Source organism: Camellia sinensis, chromosome 9 (genome assembly GCF_055761805.1).
Source record: "Camellia sinensis isolate YWXY chromosome 9, ASM5576180v1, whole genome shotgun sequence".
In the NCBI taxonomy this organism is placed as follows: Eukaryota; Viridiplantae; Streptophyta; class Magnoliopsida; order Ericales; family Theaceae; genus Camellia; species Camellia sinensis.
This window is the reverse complement of record NC_138969.1, coordinates 22477478-22500109: the sequence shown is the minus strand read 5'-3', so window position 1 is coordinate 22500109 and position 22632 is coordinate 22477478. Positions and strand designations below refer to the sequence as shown.

Sequence of the window (22632 nt, the reverse complement as noted above, 5' to 3'; positions counted from 1 at the left end):
TGATTTGTTAATCCGTTAATTTATCAAACCGTCATTCAATTAATAATTTTGCTCTCAAATCACTCAAACCGCATGCACGCACCCTTGTCTACCCAACCCAACGTATGACCACTTCTAATAATAATGACAAAAAAAAAATGTATTTAAAGTAAGGTAGAGTGGCAATAACGACTTTCTATTTTAAGGCCTCGATTGAGAATATATTTTTTTAGTAATTTTTTGAATTTTTAGTTAAAATATGATATAAAAAAAAAGTATGTTTGAGATGATTTTTTTATTTTTTACGAAAACATGTGTAAAAAGTAGAGAAAAAATGAAAACTTTGATTTTTTGGTATAGATTGTTGATTTTTTTATTTTTTTAGTGATTTTTTGACTTTTTGACTAAAAAATGATATTGCCCAACGAGACCTATATATACATTTATGGCCTGTTTTGAAAAATAGAAGAAAAAAATCAAAATTTTTGGCTTTTTTATTTTTATTTTTAAATGCGAAAAAAATAGAAATAATATAATTTAAATAAATCAATAAATTAATAAATATTTTTTCTTAATTATCAAAATAAATCTATATACAATTTTATTAAAAAACGTTTAAAATATTAAATATTTTACTAAATATCTCACATAAATATCACATCATACATAGCCTTTGTTTGGGAACAGGCTTTTTGAGTTTTTTAGCTAAAATAGTTACAAAAAAAAAAAGATTTTTTAGCCCAATAAAATAAAATATAATATTCAACCCATAATCATTACATTATTTCTCTAAAAAAAAATCAAAAAAATTAAAAAATTTAAAAATCCTTCCTAAACCAAACGTTTTAACCCCAAACTAAAATAATTTATAAAATTAAAAAACTACAAACTTTACCGACTTCCCAAACCACACCATATACTCAATTTTATTTTATCGTTGAAAACATTATTTTATCGTTGAAAACAAAAACAATAAGTAAAAAATTGAAATTATCGTTAAAATCAAACCGAACGGACCTTGGAATCAATCATGATGTGAAACCTCGCCACCGTCTCCTCTCTCTTCTCTCTCTCTTCTTTTGCCCTCTCACTCCACCACCTGGCAATTTGAAGAACCAAATTCTCTCTCTCTCTCTCTCTCTCTCTCTCTCTCTGTCTTTGATCGGAAGCCGAAGATTCAGATTTGTTCAATTATCAGGTGAATTCAACGACATGTGCAGATATTTCATTCATTTCTGCTTGATTTGATGAATTTCTTTCCCTTGTTCGATTTTTATTGAATTTAATGGTTAATTTCATTGATCTGTGGCCTTTGCTAACGATTAGATTCCTTTAATTGCTCTGAAGCATTTGATGATTAATTATGTCCCTGATGTTATTTGACTCGTGCCCTTGCGATTCATCATTGTGTTTTGATTAGTTTTCTTCCTCTTGATGCTTAATGGGTATGTAATTGTGTCTTGAATGATTTTTTGATTATATGTTTTTAAGCTTAATTTAGAGGCATTGGTCAAGTTTGATCTTCTGTGTTATGTTTTTGATTTTGTAGAAACCCTGCATTTCAAATATTTGAAGTAGGTAGTTAGGTTTCTTTTTGAAGATATTTCATTGGGTTTCTTGATTAGTGATTAGCTTTACACTATAACTGATTTTCTTTTTTTATTTTTATTTTTGGTGGGTATGTAGACCGTTAAATTAAAGACAAGTTTTGTTGGATGATTCTGGATTTTAAACGGAGCAATGAGTAGACCTCCAGCGGGGATAGGGAGGCCATCCTCAGGTATGCTAATTTACGGAACTGAGAATAGAAATTGATTAATATAGTTTGATCATTTTGTAATTGTAGAATTCATTGTTATTGTTTTGCATTTTATGTAAAATTTGATGGGGAGATATTATGAGGAAGGCTAAGTAGCACGGGAACTTCTAAAAAGATGCAGTATTTGTGTTGACATTCCCTGGACAGAAAATTATTGAGTGCTTTGTATGCACCACATATGCTGTGACACATAATCACAATAAGTGGCCCCTGTTATTGGAGCCCACAAAATTTGGGACACACAAGTGGGAACCATTGACAGGTTGTCTCTGAGTTGTGTGGAGCATCGCATGAGGTGCCCCAAGAGCACCGAATAATTTGTCTCTTCAGACACATTTCCAAACATGTCTTGTTAATTTTTAAATATTTTAGAACCGGACACACTTTCGACACTTGGGATGCATATCACTTGAACACAAATGAAAAACATTATATGTTTTTAGATTGTAATTTATGAGGAGCCAATGACTAAGATCATAATAATGTGGAAACAGTTTGTAAAGCTGTGGGGGAAATAATGAATCTTGTTTTACAAGTGTTGGATCCTATTTTCGTTTTTCTCCCTGCACTAATTTTATTATTATTCACTTAGACTTATTTTTCTTTTACCTTTTACACCAGAAGTGGAAGCAAATGCCTCAGTTTACTCCAAGAATGTTATTGCGGTAGCCTGAATTTTGCAATTCTGTAATGATTTAAAGATGCTTTGCCTTATGTTAACCCACTTATTACTGACATGAGAAATGCTATTACTCAATGTTGGTCTCATATATGTGGGTGTTTTGTCAAAAAAATATATGTGGGTGTTGGGAGGGTATTCTGGGTGTAATCCTCATCATTGGCGTTATTTTAGAAAGTGGCTGACCCAGACTCAAACCTGACTCTTCAGGTTTGAGTGCTCTCCACTATAATGCTGAAGTGACTGCACAAGACGTGGACCGGACTCTTTATGCTTGACAGCCCATGCTTTCCATTACACTGAGCAATGGTCCCTACTCCTTTCAATAGCCCACCAAAAAAGAAAGGAAAAAAAGAAAAAAAGAAAAGAAAAAAAAGAAGGAAGCTTTACTGCACATCTAGATTCTAGCATTATTAATTCCATTTGAAGGTACACTATGGGAAAGGCCAAATTCCAATTTCCTATTATGAAAAAAAAAAAAAAAAAAAAAAACCAAATATCACGAGGAAGTGAGTTGAAGTTCCTCTGCATGCTGTTGATATGACTGATATTCTAAGGTATGGAGGGAGGAAAAAAAGGAATGAGAATTTCGATTCGAACAACTAAGTATCACAATATAGTTTCTCCTCCCGTTTGTTTTCTTTTTTTGTGCAAATGTATGTACCGTGAATCTTATGGAATGTATTTTCACATCCAAAATATTGGCATACTATTACATGTGATTTTTTTTCCAAATACTTATGTGTCAGTGTGATTGTTAATTTTATGAACAAGGTAATTCATGACTTTCTATGATATTCCTCTACCTCCTTTCCAACTCTTACATTTTTTGTAGCACATTAGAAGTTTGTTAAATGAATATATGGATGTTACTCATGCAGGTAGAAGAAGATTAAAAGACCTATTGGTTCAAAGTGACAATCGTTCTTGTGCTGATTGTGGTGCTCCAGACCCCAAGTGGGCGTAAGTTTCAATTCCTTGACACACTTAGATTCTCTATGTTGCAAGGATATTCCTGTTAATGATAGTATCTTATCTTCATTGGTGCTACGGCTGAACTTTTCTGGCCATATTTGATTTTCTTGATGTTTTTGGCTTAAGTTGTATCCCTTTTTTATTGTGATATAATTTTAGAGACTGCTTTAGACCTCTTATTCCATAGGAGGCTTGAATGTTTATGACTGATTGTGTTGCCTGGTTGAGTAAATTATTTAACAAGATTGCAAAGCATTTGTTTACTGTGAAGGAAGAGTGATACAAAACTGTGAGTGAGAGGTGCCGTTAGAGGTAGTTCGGGAAGATGGCGGGCACTTCAATAGCCTGAGATCACCGGAGGTGGAGAGGAGGAGATCAAGGCAAGCTTGGAGAGGGAGAGGTTGGCAGTGATAGACCTTGAACACTAATGTAAAGTAAAAGAGGGTGTTTAAGCATGAGACTTGGTTGTATTGTTGTTGTTTCTTGCTGCATATACGATACGTTATATAGGCCACAGGAGTATTGGAGCCCAAGCAAACTGTTGGACAGGTGGTTCGTTCTCCTCAACTCTGCCAGGAGTGATATAAGCCCTTCTGCCGTCTGTGGCTTGACGGTAGGCAGAGAGCAACGTTTCATGGCAGGCGGAAAGTAATGTTTCGTATATGCATCGGATGACATGAACGTAAGGTCATTGTTGCCTTTCCTTCAAGCCTGGTCGAGATGGAGTTGTCTTAGCAAGAAGACAACCATCTCGACGATCCCATGACCTCAGCCGCCAGTCCAGTATCCTCTGATGATCCCGAGCAGTAGTGCCTGGGTCTTGCTCCCAACCCAGGCATCCAAGTAGGTGAATGGGCTAGGGCCCACCTTAGTGTTTAGGAGAGCCAAGGGCTCGCTTCCAGGCGACCAAGTAAGAGAATGGGCCGCGGGCTTATCTCAATGTTTAGGAGAGAGGCTCGCTTCTAAGCGACCAAGTAGGAGAATGGGCCGTGGGCTTATTTTAATGTTTAGGAGAGCCAGTGTTTATCAATCCAAGTCCAAGTGAACCGGGGGCTGATTGTATTGTTGTTTGGTCTCGGAGCGAGGTATGAAGGACCATGGGCCCTGTGGGGCCATGGTGCTGCCTGTTGCAGGGCTCTTCATATCTAGATATATTTGGGCTTGTATATATGCTCCCGCTTAGGCTAAGCATATAGTCTTGGTTGCCTTGGCACATGGCGCCCATAGGGCTTGCCATGTATCAAACATACGACGTGCCCGACGTGGTGCCTTATTGGTCTGCCACGTGGGTGGGGTTTTGGTGATGTGGCACCTGTAGGGCTTGCCACGTATTGAGCTTGATACAAGTACCCACAAAAACCTACAAGTTATATTATACTACTTTGTAATGGACTGATCGAGCAGTAAGTGTAACCTGAAAAAAGGCTATTGGGAACTGGTTAGGAGATTGGCCATAGAAGACATTTTCTTATTTGGAAACTAATGGAATGATGCAGAAGGAAGATAGATTTCCTGGCGAGGTTTCTGACTTGGGAGAAACATATAATTGAGTTCAATAATCATCGATGCATCCATGTAACCAAGAACATTTATTGTTGCTGAAAAAGTTTGTTTGTTTATTTATTTATTTATTATTTTTTATAAATAAAATAAAAAGTAAAGGAAACATTTGATGTAGTTGAGATCAGCATAAAAGCTATAGGAGGTGATGCAAGTGAAATTGCATTCAAACAGGCATCAGGGCTTGTGATTGAGCCTCTTTTTTACGTTATTCAATAAGCAGTTCTTCTACTTGCACAGAAGCCAATCACAGAGCCAGACACCACCCTCTCAGGATAGATATTGGCGCTATATGTCACATCTGTTGTTGTCTCAAACATATCTTTCCCTGGTTTTGAGCAAAAGGATTTGACATGAAGTGATATGCATAGAGAATATGCTTTGGCTTGTATATATATTTTACATGAATGTTTAAGAATCAGTTGTACATTGCATTTTCAGGTCAGCCAATATTGGGGTGTTTATATGCTTAAAATGTTGTGGTGTACACAGAAGCCTTGGTACCCATATCTCGAAGGTAATTGCTCTGCTCTGCTCAGATTCCTCTTCTGCCCTCTCTAGAGAAAAATAAAGAATTATTGACAGGAACACTTCTCAAGTTGTTCTTTACGCATAGGAACATGTATGATTATTTATTTATTTTTATTATGGAAATATGTCTGTTTTGAGGTGACAAAGTTTTAAAAATAGTTTTTCAGTCGAGGTGTGCAGAATAGCCTATATTATTTTTCAGTTCAAGTTGAATATGAGTCTTTTAATTCAGCAGATTTACCGGGTTTTACCAATTTAATTAAGCAATTAAACTATGCAGATAAAGATAAGCAACCCCGCACACACAGAGATCCTACCTACTTTAATACCGAGCAATTCTGTAGTCTAATCTACTATCCATGCCTGTCCAATCTTCTGCGTACCTCCAAATCTCCGTTAGTCCATGTTAGAAACTGCGCTAACACGATCCTCCGAGCACCTAGCTCAATCGATGAACATGTAGAACACTAAGTCTAAATGCCTTAGACTCAACAACTCTCTCAAAAATTAGAAAATAAATGATTCTGGACTACAATAGTCACTTGGAAATTATATGCTCTAATGGTATGTTTCGTATGTTGGAATATAGAATGAAGTGGGAATTGAATACAAGGTTGAATGTAATTCTCTGAGCAACATTAACTTTAACTGTGCAGGTGTTGTCTGTGACATTAGATGAGTGGTCTGATGATGAAATTGATGCAATGATTGAGGTTGGAGGAAATGCTTCTGCTAATTCCATCTATGAGGCTTTTATTCCTCAAGGATACACTAAACCCGGGCCAGAGTCTGGTCATGAGGAGCGTGCAAAGTTTATCAGGTTAGATGAAAATTTAAAGGTATTTTTAGCCGTGTATTGTCCTAATGCTCGTGGTTATCTTCAAATTTCTGAATTCTTCATCTCCCACTTGATTCAAACTTCATTAGTTTGTCACCAGCTGGCTAAATATTGACTTGATATTCATACTGGTCAATGTAACTAGACATTTTGTACTTGCCTTTCAATCAACTAGATAAACTGTCTTGTGTTTCCTATTTAAATTCCGTCCTCTTCAAATCTTGGACTTGATTGTGATGATTGCATAACCAGAAATGGAATTTGAATTCATGAATGGTTAGTGTCATTTGGCCGATGATCTATGGGTCGTAGACAGGGTCTTGATATTGGTATTTGTACCATTTCATTTTTTATTTTATTTTATTTTATTCTGTTTTGTAGATCTAAGTATGAACTGCAAGAATTTTTGAAACCTAGCTTGCGGATCTCGTCAATTCCTTCCAATTCCAAGAAGAACTCTCTCAAAGCAAGTTTATCCAGAAAGATTATGGATACTTTTAGTTCAAGTTCATCACAGAAATTGGTAATTTTTTTGACCTCTTTTAATTCAAATTGTGGGAATGAAGTTTGATAAACATGGTTGATGCCTAATTTAGCAATGTATGCTGAGTATTTAGATCAAATGCATACTATAGCCCTTGCTGTTTCAAGTATTTCTCCTGCAAATATATTCTAGGTCTTATTAATTTATTGGTTTTGGTCTGTTTGTTTGTTTTCTTGGCTAAATTGCACCAACCTTTCTTGAGGTTTAGCCTTCAGGTAGCAGGAGCTCCTTGTTTTAAAAGTTTGCAGGCCCTCCCCTATTGTTAACTGCAGTTTGAGAATGTTAATGGTTGGCTACATTGCCTTATAAATTGACCATTTTACCCTCATTTGAATAAAATAAATATGGCACCATTAAAGAAGATGAATATACCAAAATAACCTTTAGTAATATGGGTCACCAACATCTTAACAGGTATAAAAAAATGAATCATCAGCACCTAAAATATGTGGCAAGACTAGACAAGACAGAATTAGGAATGAGTGTATTCGGGAATGGGTAGGAGTAGCACCAATAGAAGATAAGTTGAGAGAAAATCGATTGAGATGGTTTGGTCATATTCAACGGAGACCAACAGAGGCAGTAGTGAAGAGATGCAATGCAGTGACAGTAGATGGAATTGTTAGGGGACCGGATAGGCCTAGATTAACATTGGCTAGCGTTGTAAATAGAGATATGGATCGAATTAATTTGACTAATGGAATAGCCTTTGATAGAGCCGCGTGGAAAAGAAGGATTCATGTAGCCGACCTCATTTGATGGGACTTAAGGCTTGGTTTGGTAACATATACATTCATCTCGTGTGACAGTGGAATGACTTATTTCATTATATGTGAACTTTCTATTCTACAAAAATCAGCCATCAAATTTTGACTACAAATAACTTCACAATATTAATCTGTTAAGGAGATGTATTTTACTGTTTTGTGACACTTGAAGTGTTTGAAACAATCACATAAGCTGAGGAGCAAAGTAAAACCATTACAGTAGCAGCATGTGTATCTTATGGGTACTTGTATAAAAGTGAATACTTGAATGGATGAACTTTTGAAGGAGAAAATAAAAAAGAAAAGAGAACAATAACGGAAGCATTAATGATCCAACCAGTAGATATATCAGTGAATCACTGCACTGCATAATTATTCATTGTAAATCCAATTATGACTTCAAGCTGCCTTTGCTCTTCGTCTATATTGACAATGATGGTGCTACCCGGCCAGAGCCTCTCTCCTGGAGTGTTTTATTTCCTATAAATAAAGGATTCATTGAAATCAACTGCTTGCTTAGCTTTCTAAGTTACTTGTCTAACTGTTCTTGTAACTGCTCGCTTAGCTTTAGTTTTGCTATTTTGTATCTTTCAAAACTTTCATTATTCCAACATGTTTGGAAAGTTTTGTAAGAAATTTTTATTTTATTTTATTTTGCTTACTTAGGAGAATATTATGAAGTTCTTTCCACCACCTAGTTTTTCAGATGGTGGCCCACTTCCTTTAAATTCATCAAGAATCTCTTTTGCTACTTTTTTAACACTACCACCCACCTCACACTACATATAATTAGGTATACAAGTCAACCAACCCGCACTGACGTTCAACTGTATCAGTGAATTTTTGCAACATAATCAACACAATATGGTTTAAATAACCAAAGCTTATGTTGAAACTGATGACAGGAAGGCATGGTGGAATTTATTGGAATGTTGAAGGTCAAAGTATTAAAAGGCATAAATTTAGCAGTCAGAGATATGCTGTCAAGTGATCCTTACGTTGTCCTGACTCTTGGACAGCAGGTCAGTCACTCTCACTTTTGTTTTATCCTCAGGGCTGAACCTTATGGGCATGGACAAGGTCTACAGTTCATACCTGTAAATCTTGCTTATATGTTCAGATTTCAATTCTGGATTTTAGCACATTGCCAAAAAATAAAACTGAAAGAGTAATAATTCATAAGTAAAGTAAACCAAACTAAACTAAGCCTTATGTCTCAATCAAGCGGGATCGGTTACATGAATCGTTTTCCTCCTTTTAGCTCTATCAAGGGTTATGCATTTAGTTAAATTAAATAAATTCATATATTTTTTCACTACTCCTAAAGGGTTGCCATCTTATTTCTTTTAGTTCTCTATTGAGTACTTAAAAATGTATACTTGGTTCAATGGCTGTTCAAACCCCTGCTAAGGGTACTTCTCGTTTGGTAGCATCTTATACATGGACCTTTGTTTGATGTTTTAAAGATTTAATTTTTTTCTGTAGAAATATATGAGGTTTCTTCTCATTTCTGAAAAATTTGTGTTACTGTTATTAGAAAGTCCAAACAGGCATAATAAGAAGCAACTTGAATCCAGTATGGAATGAGGAACTCATGCTTTCTGTTCCTCAGAACTTTGGCCCCGTAAAACTGGTAAGCCTATCTTTTCAAGGAAATCTTCATTATTATAAGTCATTTTTCCTTCTTTCCTTTTCCCTTTTCTTTTATAATAATTACAATGTCTTTGATGCTTCAATGCTTCACCAATGATAAGACATGGCATGCTACCTGGTTTCAAACAGTACCAAGAAGTATGTGCAAAAATTGTACCCACATTCTTAGTGTTTGCTCTTATTGTTTAGAAACCAGCAGGGGCAGCGGCACAAATAACTGATGGTATTCAATTGAATACCCTGACAAAATATTAATACTAATAATAGTATATGTTGTTGGAAGGTATTTGCACTATTGTAAAATATTTTGAACACCCTAAACCTCATTTTTTATTTTTTTGTATATACGAAGTTAGCTGGGTTGGCCATGAGTCCATGCATATCACTAAAAGGTTAGAGGTTCGATTTTGTCCATCATTGTGTCCCTTGTATTTGTTTTAGGTATTTCTTATGTTTGTTGGATTTGTTGTACATTTATGGTTGTATGTTGAATTTTCAATTTGATGCAATTCTCATAATATTGCAATTTATTTTCTATTGATTGATAATAAAAAAATGTCTACCTTACAAAAATCCCTAAAGCCGCCTCCTAGAAACCAGAAGAAAATTATGACAAGACCATCACAATGCTCATCCTCATCCACTGTGTCTAGTGGCTTGCCTCGGCCTTAAAATTGAAGCTGTATTTGATGGACAGTCACAAAATTTCTGGTCACCTTACCCTAAAAAAACGAAAAATTTGTTGTGTAGAAAACAGTTCCATTAAAATAAAACAATCACACAGATTGACTTCCTCACATAACTGCTGTAAATGATTCCAGATTGCACTTCTGCGTTAACTTGGAAGCTCTCTCTCTCTCTATATATATATATATATTTGTTCTTTCTAACAATTCCAGGGTTTGTATGTCATGTAATCGTTATGTTCTTTTGAGTAGATTTAGTTTCAAGCTCATTTTTTGTATTTTAAATTGATAAAATATAGATGAATGAATGAATGAACAATTTCATGTTTATCAAATACATAAATAAATAAATTTAATCTTTCTGGTTTTTGAAGCATACAAATCCCTTGATCAATAAATCAATTTTTTTTAACCTTAAAAATGCTATGATCATAATGTTTCATCTAGCTTTTGGATCTTTCCTCGCTGCAGGAAGTATATGATCATGACACATTTTCAGCCGACGATATTATGGGACAAGCTGAGATCGATATCCAACCAATGATAACCTCTGCAATGGCATTTGGAGATGCTGGAATGTTTGGAAACATGCAGATTGGGAAATGGCTGAAATCAAATGACAATGCCCTCAAAGAGGATAGCACCGTCAACATAATCGATGGCAAGGTGAAACAGGATGTGTCATTGAAGCTTCAGAATGTGGAATCTGGAGAATTAGATCTAGAACTAGAGTGGATTCCTCTTGAGCAATAGGTGTGTATATAAATAATTTCTCCCCCTCCCATTTTCCATTTAAAAATAAAACCCTAATGTTGTACGAATTGTGTGTATGGAGTTGTGGCATACACTGCTTTTCTTTGTATTTATTCATAAATTTTCCAATTTCTAAATTTTCATTACTCTTTTTTCTTCTTCTTTTTAGGGATTTGAGAATGTGCTTCATTGATGAACTCGAGTGGATTTTCATCTTGTTAACTGGAAACCATTTTTGAGGTTTATTGTTTCTGTGTTGGATCCCATTCCTATGGGTTGTTTAATAGCTGTTTCTGGTGGGGTTTGACAATTGCTTTTTTGTTGTTTTAGAATATAAAAAAATTGATGTATTTGGTAATTGTTAATTTTTTTATTTTTATTTTAGTGGGAAAGTTTACATTTTTAGAATTTTTAGTTGAATTTATCTTTTGTTTTTGGTTTATTTAGCCAAAGCCAAAATAAAGCTCATTGTGAGAATTCTGATGTAACGATTGTTATGTTCTGTTGGAAAGATTTATGATTGTTTTTGGATTGAGTTCATCATGCTCGATGGTTGTTATCATCTATGTTATATGGATTTTTTACTCTCTATTTTTATAGAACAAGGATAGCGAACAAAGATGACGGTGTAGGATTTTTGTCTGATATTTGAATTATCTTTTACAATGTTTTGAGGAATAAAGAAATTTACCTTTGTTAATAAAGGAATATTTTTAATATCTCACATGAATGATAGAAATATTTTTAAATCTTATTTAATTCTAGGTACGTTTCTATATAATTGACAACATTTCTTTAAAAATATTATACAACGTATAATGTATATGTATTCATGACGTATTTCTCTGCTTATGTTTAACTTTTGAATACATATTTTAAAATTCTAAGTTTTAAGATTATAAAGGTCTTATGATCATAGTATCTCTAATGAATATGTTTAAAATATTTATTAAAGTATATTATATGAAAAAAAATAATAAAAGTGAGTTTTAATTTCATGTGTTAAGTATTTGTTAATTTAGTGAAAAAGTAGATCCAATTCCAGTGGAAGTGTTACATTGTGTGTTTGGTAAGAGCGTGAAGCACTGGAATGTGTTAAATGTAAAAATTAAAAAACGTATATATTATATTTTTGTAAACGCTTTTTTTTTTTAATTTAGTTTTAAATTTTCATAGGAGAAATCTAAAGAAATCTGTAATATATATAAAAAAAAGAAACCAGCTTGAATCTAACGCAAGATGCCAAAGGTGTCGAAGAAAGTGATTATATATAACATAACAGATTATAACTTATAACTGTGAGTATAAGTTGGTAACCTGTTTAGTGTAGCTGTGGGATTATAGATTTAAGCAACAGAGTAGTGTTTGGTAAATAAGTTATAAAATAGTTTTTTTTTGTGTAATTGTCATTTTTGCTCTTATGAACAAAAAAATTATAATTTTGTCATTTTCTTCTCTTTAAATTTTGGAAAAGTTATTTCATTAATGGAAGTTGATTAATTATTAACTAATTTGATACATTTTTACATTACCTCAAATTTATTTTTTTATTTTTATTATTATTTTTTAATATATTGAGTTGACAAGGGAACAAAAAAAATGTCATTGTAATAAAAATATAATAAATTACTATTAAGGCAATAAAAATAAAAATTCCTAGATATTTAAAAATGGGTTTTTTTTAGGGTCACTGGTATTAAGATTTTATAACATAAAGGACATCTAATATTTTCATAATGTCTAAGGTCTCTCAATTTGATCCAGAGAAATTTCATCCAGAGAATTTCTCTAGACTTCCCAGAGAAATTCTATCTAGAGAAATTCTAGACCAGAGAAATTTTCTCCAACCCAGAGAAATTCTCAATTTCTCTCCAGAGAAATTTCCAGATTATGTAAGGAACTAACATCTATGGTTTTTAACTCCAAAACAAAAAAAAGAAAAAAAGAAAAAAAAAAGAGGCAAAACAACAACACCACCACTAACACTGATGTAAAGAGAAATTTGCACACCAGACAGATCATGCACAAAATTATTACACTGAGTACAACCAAGAAACAAAATTTCTTTGAGCTTTCAAATTTCTCTGACCCTCTCTCCTCTCCAGAGAATTTCTCTAACCCTCTCTCCTCTCCAAAGAAATTTCCCTTCTCTCTAGAGAAATTTCCCTTCTCTCTAGAGAAAATTGAAATTTCTATGAATAAAATTATTTGCTTCTGTAGAATCATTTCTCTGTGAAACCAGAGAAAATTCAAATCATTTACCAGAGAAATTCAAAATCTTGTACCAGAGAACTAAGTACAACCAAGAAACATAATTTCTCTAAACTTTCAAATTTCTCTGACCCACTCTCTAGAGAATTTCTCTGGCCTTCTCTCTTCTCTAGAGAAATTTTCCTTCTCTCCAGATAAAATTGAAATTTCCCTGAACAAAATTATTTGCTTTTGTAGAATCATTTCTTTGTAGAACTAGAGAAAATTCAAATCCTTTATTAGAGAAAATTCAAAATCTTGTACCAGAGAAAATTCTAAATCCTTTACCAATCAAATCTTTATCAGTTGAATAGAAAAGAAAGAATGAGAAGTGTAATATATATATATATATATATACTAATAGTACACAACCAAAGTAAAGTGCTCACTAGATAAAATTCTGGACCAGAGAAATTATGGACCAGAGACTAAAACACAGAGAAAATACGTCTTTTATTGATTTGAAAAGTTACTGAAAATAAATTGCTCAAATTCATACATTTTACACTACCAATGGCCGATATACATACGCAGCTCAAACAGCAAGAGCTATTAGAGAGTGAGAGAGAGATTCTAGAGAGAGAGAGTTTGAGATTCCAGAGAGAGAGAGAAACAATGGCGGCAACGCAGATCTGATGTTGTTTCCTACATGTCCACGTGAGCGAACTGCCGAGGAGCTCGACCAGTCTAGGCTCAGCGGTGGGTTCAGATCGTATGGCGATGAGTCTTTGAAATCGCGGTGGAGCCGCGTAGGAACGAAGATTCGAACCGAGAATTAGGGTCGTCTCGTGTTGATGAGGTTGATGATTAGGGGGCATCGAAGAAGTTTTTATCTAGTAATGGTTTTGAGAGGAGAGATAGAGGATAGATGAGGGTTTTTTTGGGTCTGAGTCTAAGGCTAATGATTTCGAGAGTTGGGTATCGAAAAAGAGCTTTGTTCCTTCGGAGGAGAGTCAAATTTCTCTGGTATGATATATGGGTATGGGTTTAGGGACCTTAGACATCAAAAAATAATATTGTGGATCTTTTCCATTACTAAAAATGGGAGATGGACCTTAGACTAATTTTTCCTTTAAAAATCTCCTAATTTCGTTTGCAAATTGACATACAACTATTATGTCTTCTCACTTCCATCTCATTGTCATCACAGTCAACATCATTTCCATGGCGTGCTTGTTGAGACGAAGATCCTTCCTCTTCATTAGGCACATAATCTGTGAATCTATCATAAGAGTCAAATGCAATATCGCGGAACTCACTTTATCGGATGAAATTATGAATTGCCATTGTTGCACAAACAAGTTTGACTTGGGTTGGCCACTTATAGTTTGGTGGGATATCCTTTATCATCGGCCATCTTGCTTTCCAAACCCCAAACGCTCTTTCTAGTACACTTCTAAGTGATGAATGTGCTTGGTTGAATTTTTCTTGTGCATTTTGAGGGAGTTGACCATGTTCAGATTGAGTTAGATGGTATCTTTTTTTTTTTGTAAGGTGCAAGATATCCTTTCATATTTGGATACCTAGCATTCACCAAGTAAAACTCATCTATTTAAAAAAAAAAATGAAATTAAAGTAAGCAATTATAAATGTAAAAATAAATATGGAGATGTGAGTGTGGTGCATCTACTATAGCAATCAAATATAAAACAGTTACCTTCTAGTGGTTTTGGAAAATTATAACTAGATTCCTAATTGTATCCAAGAAGATCTGAGTATCATGTGCACTTCCTTCCCATCCTGGTTAACAAAATGTGAAACACATATTAAAGTCACATGCGGCCATTATGTTTTGAGTTGCATACCCCTTTCTACCTATTAAACGAGGTTGCTTATCTGGAGATATATATGCTTTGATGTGTGTTCCGTCAATTGCTTCAATACAATCCTATTACAAAATAGTTCATAAAATTATTTTTAGTCACAGATTATTAGAAATATCCCACCAATATTATTATATGTAACACCCAAGTTTCACTTGTAATTATTTTTTTACCTAGAAATGAGGATAATGTTTGCGCTTGCTCCAGGATAATGTTTGCGCTTGCTTCAAATATATGGATGCACACCATTTCTCGATTGAGGTCTTACCCAATCAATAGACATCATTGTAACAACTTTTAACACCTTCTTGAAGTATTTTGAAATAGTCTCGCTGGAATGTTGAAATCTTTCTTGGACATTTCTGTTTCGAATATTACCGCCAACAATATACAAAAATATTGCAACTTGCTCCTGAATCGAGACTTTTCGTCTAGTTTCAAGGCCATACTTTGTCTGTAACAAATCACACAATTGATAAAATATCTCTCTTTCCATTTGAAAATTTTCAAATATTCTTGCCCGATTCCCTTATTGTAATTCTACCATCAACTTCCCTCCTGTTAAACTAAATGTCATACATAGTTCTTTTATCAAATAATTTGTTACATATGTCATTGCAACTGTTGCCGCCGTAGCTAAGAGCATATCATTATGTTATTGGGTTTGCAATGTGCTGCCTTCATCTTCCGTATCTTCACCATGGTAATCATCATTCCACATTCGTCATCACTGTTACTCATCTCTCAAATACCTACCCATTTAAAGGCTTAGTTACTATTACAAGAATGACCTTACTTTCTTGTAATTAGATTTTAGTCCAAATTTAGCATATAAGTCATCACGACTTCAAGCAAAATTAGGAAACATCAAATTTTTAAAGAAAAAATTAACTTTTATTCTTATAGTTTAACTCAAATTTCATTTTCAATTTTAATAATTTAGTCCATACAATTTTACTCCAATTTTAATTAGGTTATTTCATTCAATTTGGCTCAAAATGTATAATAATGCACGAATGAAAATCTCACATCACTTTTTTTTCTTTTCTTTGTGGGATTCTTTATATATCATCATGGGCTTTGACAAATATCTCCTGTATGCAGATTGATTAGTGAGGATATCCAATTTGGGGTTTTATCCAAATGATTTTGATGGATAACAAATTAGTTGCCTCACAAAAATGTAATAAATATGATTGCTGTTAAAAATAACAAGAAAAATGATCATTATGAAGATGATTAGCAACAGAAAATCAGAACAACAGAAAATTTATAATCAACATTTTTCACTTGTCAATAACAGAAAATTTATAATCATAAATAGTTGACTTGTCAGTATTTTTGCAAGATATATAAATTAGAACCAACAGCAACATGCAAATTGAACTTTCTAAGATTTTACCTTCAATGAACACAACAATACAACAGCAACAGATTGAAATTCAAACTAGAAACAACTCCAAATTCAGCACAGCAACAGCAACATATGGAAATTCAGCACAAAAGAGATGGAAATTCAGCACAAAAAATAAATATAGCACAACAAGCATAAGGCAATTCAACCTTTCTCATAATAACACCAGCTGGAAAACATCTACATATATATAAAAGTTTTCACCATTCACCTACCATTCATATTCAAAATTGAAATCAACCATTCAACTAACATTCAACCAGTCAACCATTCACCTACCATTCAACTGAAAAAATGCCACTTACCCAAATATTAATAATAAAAGTCCAACATAGTCAATTAATCAAAGTCCAACAAAATATTAATAAAACTCCAACATAGTCAATATTAATCAAAGTCCAAAAAAATATTAATAAAAGAAAAAAAATAATGAGTCCAGCACAACAGTCCACAATTAATAATAAAAGTCTTAATAAAGGTCTTAAACATGAAATAATTACGAAATTCAGAAACATCCAACTTTAGAAACAATTAGCCGCGATAACCTGTGGTCATCTTCTCCATCTCAATCTCCAACTTTAGAAACCTCAACCGAACTTCATCCGTAGGAAGAGTCATTAAGCACTCACGACGCTTGTCTCGTAAGAACAATCTGGCAGCCCATACATACAACTCATCATTCGGGGACACACCAGGGATGCTTTTCAACTTCGCCAAACGTTCTGCAATTGAAGGATATCTTGATGAGGTTTATGTTGAAGTTGCTAAAGATGACTTAACCACATTGACTATACGATCAAGTGTCTTGTTAAGTAGAGCTGCACCAGTAAATTTCTTCTTTGTCTTGCTCTTGGTTGATGAACTATCAGTGTTTGATGAACGTTTTTTGTTTAACTCGGAAGGATGAACTACCTCCAAATCAGCATCATCATGAAATTCAGCATTATGTGGGGTATGAAATTCCTCTAGAGTCTCATCAATGTAAGGCATAACCCCTGAGCTAGGAGTGTATGCCCATTCTCCTGTAGCAGCTGTATCTGAGAATAATATGTTTAAGTCTTCAATGAATTACAATGGCATACTCCAAAATTTAACAGCATCAGGATACCTTTGCAACAATTACAGAAGAAAATTTAACAATTTCAAATAACAAAATTTGGCCTGTTTAAACAAAAAACAAATACATGTTCATCTTCAGCAATTTACTTACCTCCAATTTCTTGGTCCACCACTCATCACATGCAAATATAGCTTAAGTCAATGTATCACGGCCTAAGCCTGTCTCACCCTTTAACATATTATTCCACAAAAGCCAATCTTTTTTCAACACATCCTAATGGTTTTTCATTTGTATTTGTTGATATGCTTTTCCAGTCATACTTTTAAACCTAGTTATTAGATTTTCCCACCCGACCCTATCTAAGTGTGTACCAGGTCTGTGTCCAACCTTCACTTGCTCAACACAAAGCTTAATAAAAATTTCATTTGATTTTGCATCCCAATGAGCCTTAATGGATGGTACTTGAGAGGATTTTCCTTTGTTCTTCCTATTTTCAGATTGTGTTTCCTCTTGGGTACTCATTCTATGAAAGAAAAAAAAAATTCTTTAACATATACTCATTTATCATTGCTTGCATTAAAACATAAGATTAGTACAAAATAACCATACATGGAAACTAGGATAGATATATCAACATTGATTGGGTACACAACTTAGCACAAAAATACCTGATCTAAAAGCCACCTACAATCATTTGAAAAGTAATACAACTGACAGAACAATACAAATTATGAACAAACCCACAACAAGTTGCTTCATGAATGTTAAGGATTGCTCAAGCATTTGGTTCTTGACTATTAGCCCTCCAGTCTCGATGTTTTGATTTTGATAAAGATTTGTCTCGTTCCTCTGCCTCTCTACCATCCTCATAGATTTTGGGGTACACCACCTCCAAAATTGACAATTTCTCTTCTCACAAATGACATACAGTCTCCCTTTTGATGGCTTCTCAGACTCGGTAACCCTTATGGCAGCTCTTACACCATAATCACATTTCAAAGCCTCATACCTCAAGTCCAAGGTCTCAGCACTAGAAGAATAGTTACTAGAGGATGACATGCCTCTGCATTAATTAGAAAGATGTAAGTCTCTTAATGAAATCTAGAACACAATCCATAATTGGTTGAAGTTCTGAATCTTTATCTTACTTGAATGAAAGGCCTTTGGTGAATGTTTTGAATACCAAGTTTACTTTATGAGTTATTTGAGTTGCGTATTTGCTTTTATATCATTTATGATTCATTTAGTGTAGTTGCATTTCAAGCACCTGCTATATACGTTGTCATCTTCAGAAATGCTTGTGTTTTTCGCCTATAAACTATGATAGAGAAATTTCGTGGCTTCAAATTCGAGGGAAAAAATGAAATGAAAATTTTGGAGATCTAACAAGTTGTAAACACTAAGAATAAAGTAGAAGGGTGTTTTGCAATAAAGAATGTATGATATGCTAATAGTTGGACAAAGCATAAGATGCTGCGAGGAGAAGAGGATAATAGTATAATACTAGTGATCTTTTAGTTCAAAGGTGGACGCAGTAAACATTAGATATGATAATATTTGAGAAAGTTTATGAGAAGTAGAAAATATAATATAGGCAATGAATTGAGGTATAATTTGCACAACAAAAAGCTAAAAAATTGTAATAAGGTTAACTTAAAAGAAACCCTGTCATGACGAGTTTTTTGCTTTAACTGGCAGTGTTTGGAAACATAAGGGAGGTATATCAAGTGCATAGATCTTGAGAATAGTAATTGGTAATATGTGATCTTAGAGTTTGCTGCACGGTTTGGCTTCCTTATAATTAATGTGCACGTTAAAGAGACATGGTTGAATGAAATATCTATATTTTTCCTTATCATCTGAAAAGAGTATGATATATCCAGTTTCAAATGAATGGTGATGGAATCATGAATTTTGGAAGTTTGTTTGGGCAAGAAAAGAGAATATTTAAAAACTATGTGACAAGGATAACAATTTATTGAGATGTTGATATGTAAAGGCTAAAAGGGGTTTTAGAAAGGAAAAAAGTGATACCAAGAGATAGAAGCAAAGACATTATACTAATTGGCACTTAAGTAATTGTATTGAAAGACTACAAGCACTCAGAGACAAAGAAAGTTGAAATCTGTAGTTGGGAAATAGTAGCAACTCATATTCCAAAAGATGAGATTATTCTATGTGATTGGGCCCTAATCTTATAGTCAGTTTTTGGTTGAAAATATTTTGCTTATAAAAAATAAAAACACCTCAGAAAAATGATAAATTAGTAAGCACAAGAGTAAACAACACCTATAAGGATGTGAACAATGAAGAACATGGGTAAAGGCCACAAAGAAGAGATCTCCAAGGCTAAATAGATACCAATAGATAGCAACAAAGATATTATTGTACTAATTGGCACCTAAGGCTGAGTAATTGTATTGAAAGACTACAAGCACTCAAACACAAAGAAAGTTTAAATCTGTAGTGGGAAACAGATGTCCTCAATTTGTTGTGATTGTAATGCAAATAGAAATGTGAAAGGGAGGATTAGATAGGATGCAAATTAAATGCTTCTGCAGAATAGATGTGGATCTTCAACATAGAATAGTCCACTGCATTATTTTTTTGGTCACATACAATAAATAAAATTAAATGGGTGTTACCACATGATATTGGCTATGGAGGAGGTTTAAGCTCATTTGAGCAACTGTTGTATTATTCTTCGTGTCAAAATGTAATATTTATATTGGTAAAACTGGATAAACATAAAACATTATAATCTAAACTATAAGAGTACCAAAACACTATTAGGATTTAGTCTGTTAACCTATTTCTTTGATGAAAAAGGTTTTCATTAGTGTATTTTCAATATTCTTTCTAACATGGAAATTCCGAAAAGAAATTGCACAACTGTATAGAAATGTACCAACATTTGTAGCTAGATTTTCAAGTATCATCCATTCAAACAGATCAAAATATTTAATTAAAAAAAGATACCCATCAGTATGGCCAAATTGTGGGTTTATTCTTTACGAACTCCAGAAAATAGAATTCAAACAAATATATTGCCAGTATTAACATGTTCATTCACTAAATTCTCTTCAAAGCACAAAAAGAATATTTACAATTAGAAAAGTAATAAAATGAAAAACAATTAACAAACATAATTTAATTTTCAAGCTAGATGCTCTCATCATCTCAACATAAAAATTCCCTAATTTCTTTTCAAAATTCCAAAGATTAGTAATTAAAAAAATTCAACAACCAAAACTCACACAAAATAATTATCTTAATATTTAATCAGGAACATTTTTCACCACCTAAAAATGATATTTCACTTCTTCTACATCTAAAAAATATAAGGCTGAGCTCATTCATGGAAGCCAACAAAAGCGAATTCTTAACATGGGTTTGCAATTCACCTCAACTTAATAACAGATCGCAGTCAAAAAAGGGTTTTCAACCCTAATCAGAGAGTAAAGAAGAGAGAGAAGACACCATTTCACATAACCAAAAACAAAACCCTAATCGAGTCCGTACATGTATCACAGTCATGAAATCTTATCTTTTTCGGTGCAGATGAACGGAAAACAAGGGGACAACTGTTCTTGGAGAGTTAGACGACGGTTCTACAAGCTCGATCTGCTGTGATCAGAGAGGTCGACGACTGTTTTCGTGGGTGTTGGTAGAGCTTCTTCTCAGTCACCAGAGGAGAGGAAAATAGGAGAGCAGAGTGTGAGAGACGAGAGTTAGGGCAAGAGAGATCATCAAACGGGTATATATAGTGGCATTTTCGTAAATAATGGAGTTTAGGAAGGGCATTTAAGTCATTTCACCCCCCACAGAGCAGCTGTGGGCTTAAGCTAAAATAATAAGCATCCCTTGACCAACTTTTCAAATGAGTTGAAAATTAGTTTCATTTAAGTTATAAGTTGGTCAAGTTAAGCTGAACCAAACACAAGTTTTTAGCTTAAATTAAGTTAAAAGCTGAAATAAGTTGCTTATAAGTTCTACCAAACACCACCTAAAGCCCAATTGCCCTCTATTTTGTGGTTTATTACCCTTCCCCCATTCTGTTGGTTGCTCATTATTTATTATTTACTTATGGATAAATTATGCTAGCGATATCTATAGTTTGATTCTTATGTTATTTTGATCATTAACTTTTTAATTGTGACACATTTGATCTTAAATTTTGAATCTTGTTTCAAATAAGGACAATTGAAAATACCATTGCTCAATTTCAATGGCAAAATCGTCAATGTGATAAAATATAAACTAATTTGATAAAAATAGATGTCAAAAAATATTTTGAATTTTTAAAAATTATTTCTACCCACTAAAGATAAAATTATGTAAAATTGATAAATTTTTTAGACATTTATTTATTTATTTATTTTACCAAATTAATTTTTATTATGCGTTTGGATGATGATTATGTAATGGGTAGTTGTTTTTCTTTTCATTAAATTGGTTTATATTTTTCCAAAAGTCAAATATGACGATAACTTTGATATTATTATTAAACCAATCCATTAAATTAAAAAATTCAAAACTAAAAACATTTCATATATTACCTATATCGATTACACATTAAAAGCCTAACAACCACTCCTTACATGATTATTATCTAAACACATAATAAAGATTAATTTGGTAAAAAAGTTAAAATAAATGTCTAAAAGATTTATCAATTTTACATAATTTTATCTTTGGTGGGTAAAAATTATTTTTAAAAATTCAAAAATATTTTTTTGATTTGTCAAATTAGTTTATATTTTATCAAATTGACGACTTTGCTCTTGAAATTGAGCAATGATATCTTCAGTTATCCTTATTTGGAACAAGATTCAAATTTTAGGGTCAAATGTATCATAATTGCAAAGTCAGGACCAAAGTGACACGAGTCTCAAACTATAGGGATTGTTAGTGTAATTCGCCATTTATTTATTTTTAACTGGTTGATTGCTCATCATGACTTTTGAATAATTTGTCTTTATTGGTGGAGGAAGGTTGACAAATCTCATAACGAGGGGTTAATATGGTCTGATTGGGATCGATTTAGGATGAAATCAAGATTAATTTATTCGCTACAATTCTAAAAAAATTAAAATAAAATTAACTCATTAAAATTATGAAATTGATCTAAACCAAACTATTTAAATACGGTCCGGTTTAATTTGAAACCACAGTTTCACATAATCTATTCATAAAAAAAAAAAATCATTTAACATTTTCAAAAAAATTTAACTTATGATAAATTTTAAAATTAATAATAACATGCCTATTAAACAAACTACTCTCAATATATCAATTTTA

At 33.2% G+C, this 22632-nt stretch overlaps 1 protein-coding gene across 2 annotated transcripts; it reads left to right on the top strand.

Annotated features, from left to right (window-relative positions):
- The first annotated feature begins 924 nt into the window (after positions 1-924).
- Positions 925-11324, top strand: LOC114291592 (ADP-ribosylation factor GTPase-activating protein AGD12). 2 transcript variants are annotated; one of them, XR_014339433.1, is made up of 11 exons: positions 925-1177; positions 1666-1759; positions 3359-3440; positions 5454-5529; positions 6200-6363; positions 6763-6904; positions 8598-8714; positions 9230-9325; positions 10503-10784; positions 10954-11009; positions 11045-11094. XR_014339433.1 is itself a non-coding variant. In XM_082886289.1 (10 exons), exons 2-9 carry the CDS (start codon positions 1720-1722, stop codon positions 10782-10784), a joined length of 999 nt encoding a protein of 332 aa, XP_082742415.1. In that variant the 5' UTR covers positions 925-1177; positions 1666-1719; the 3' UTR covers positions 10954-11324. The 2 variants fall into 2 exon arrangements, 1 of the variants encoding a protein (XP_082742415.1); XM_082886289.1 differs by having other exon boundaries at positions 10954-11324.
- Positions 11325-22632: the final 11308 nt, after the last annotated feature.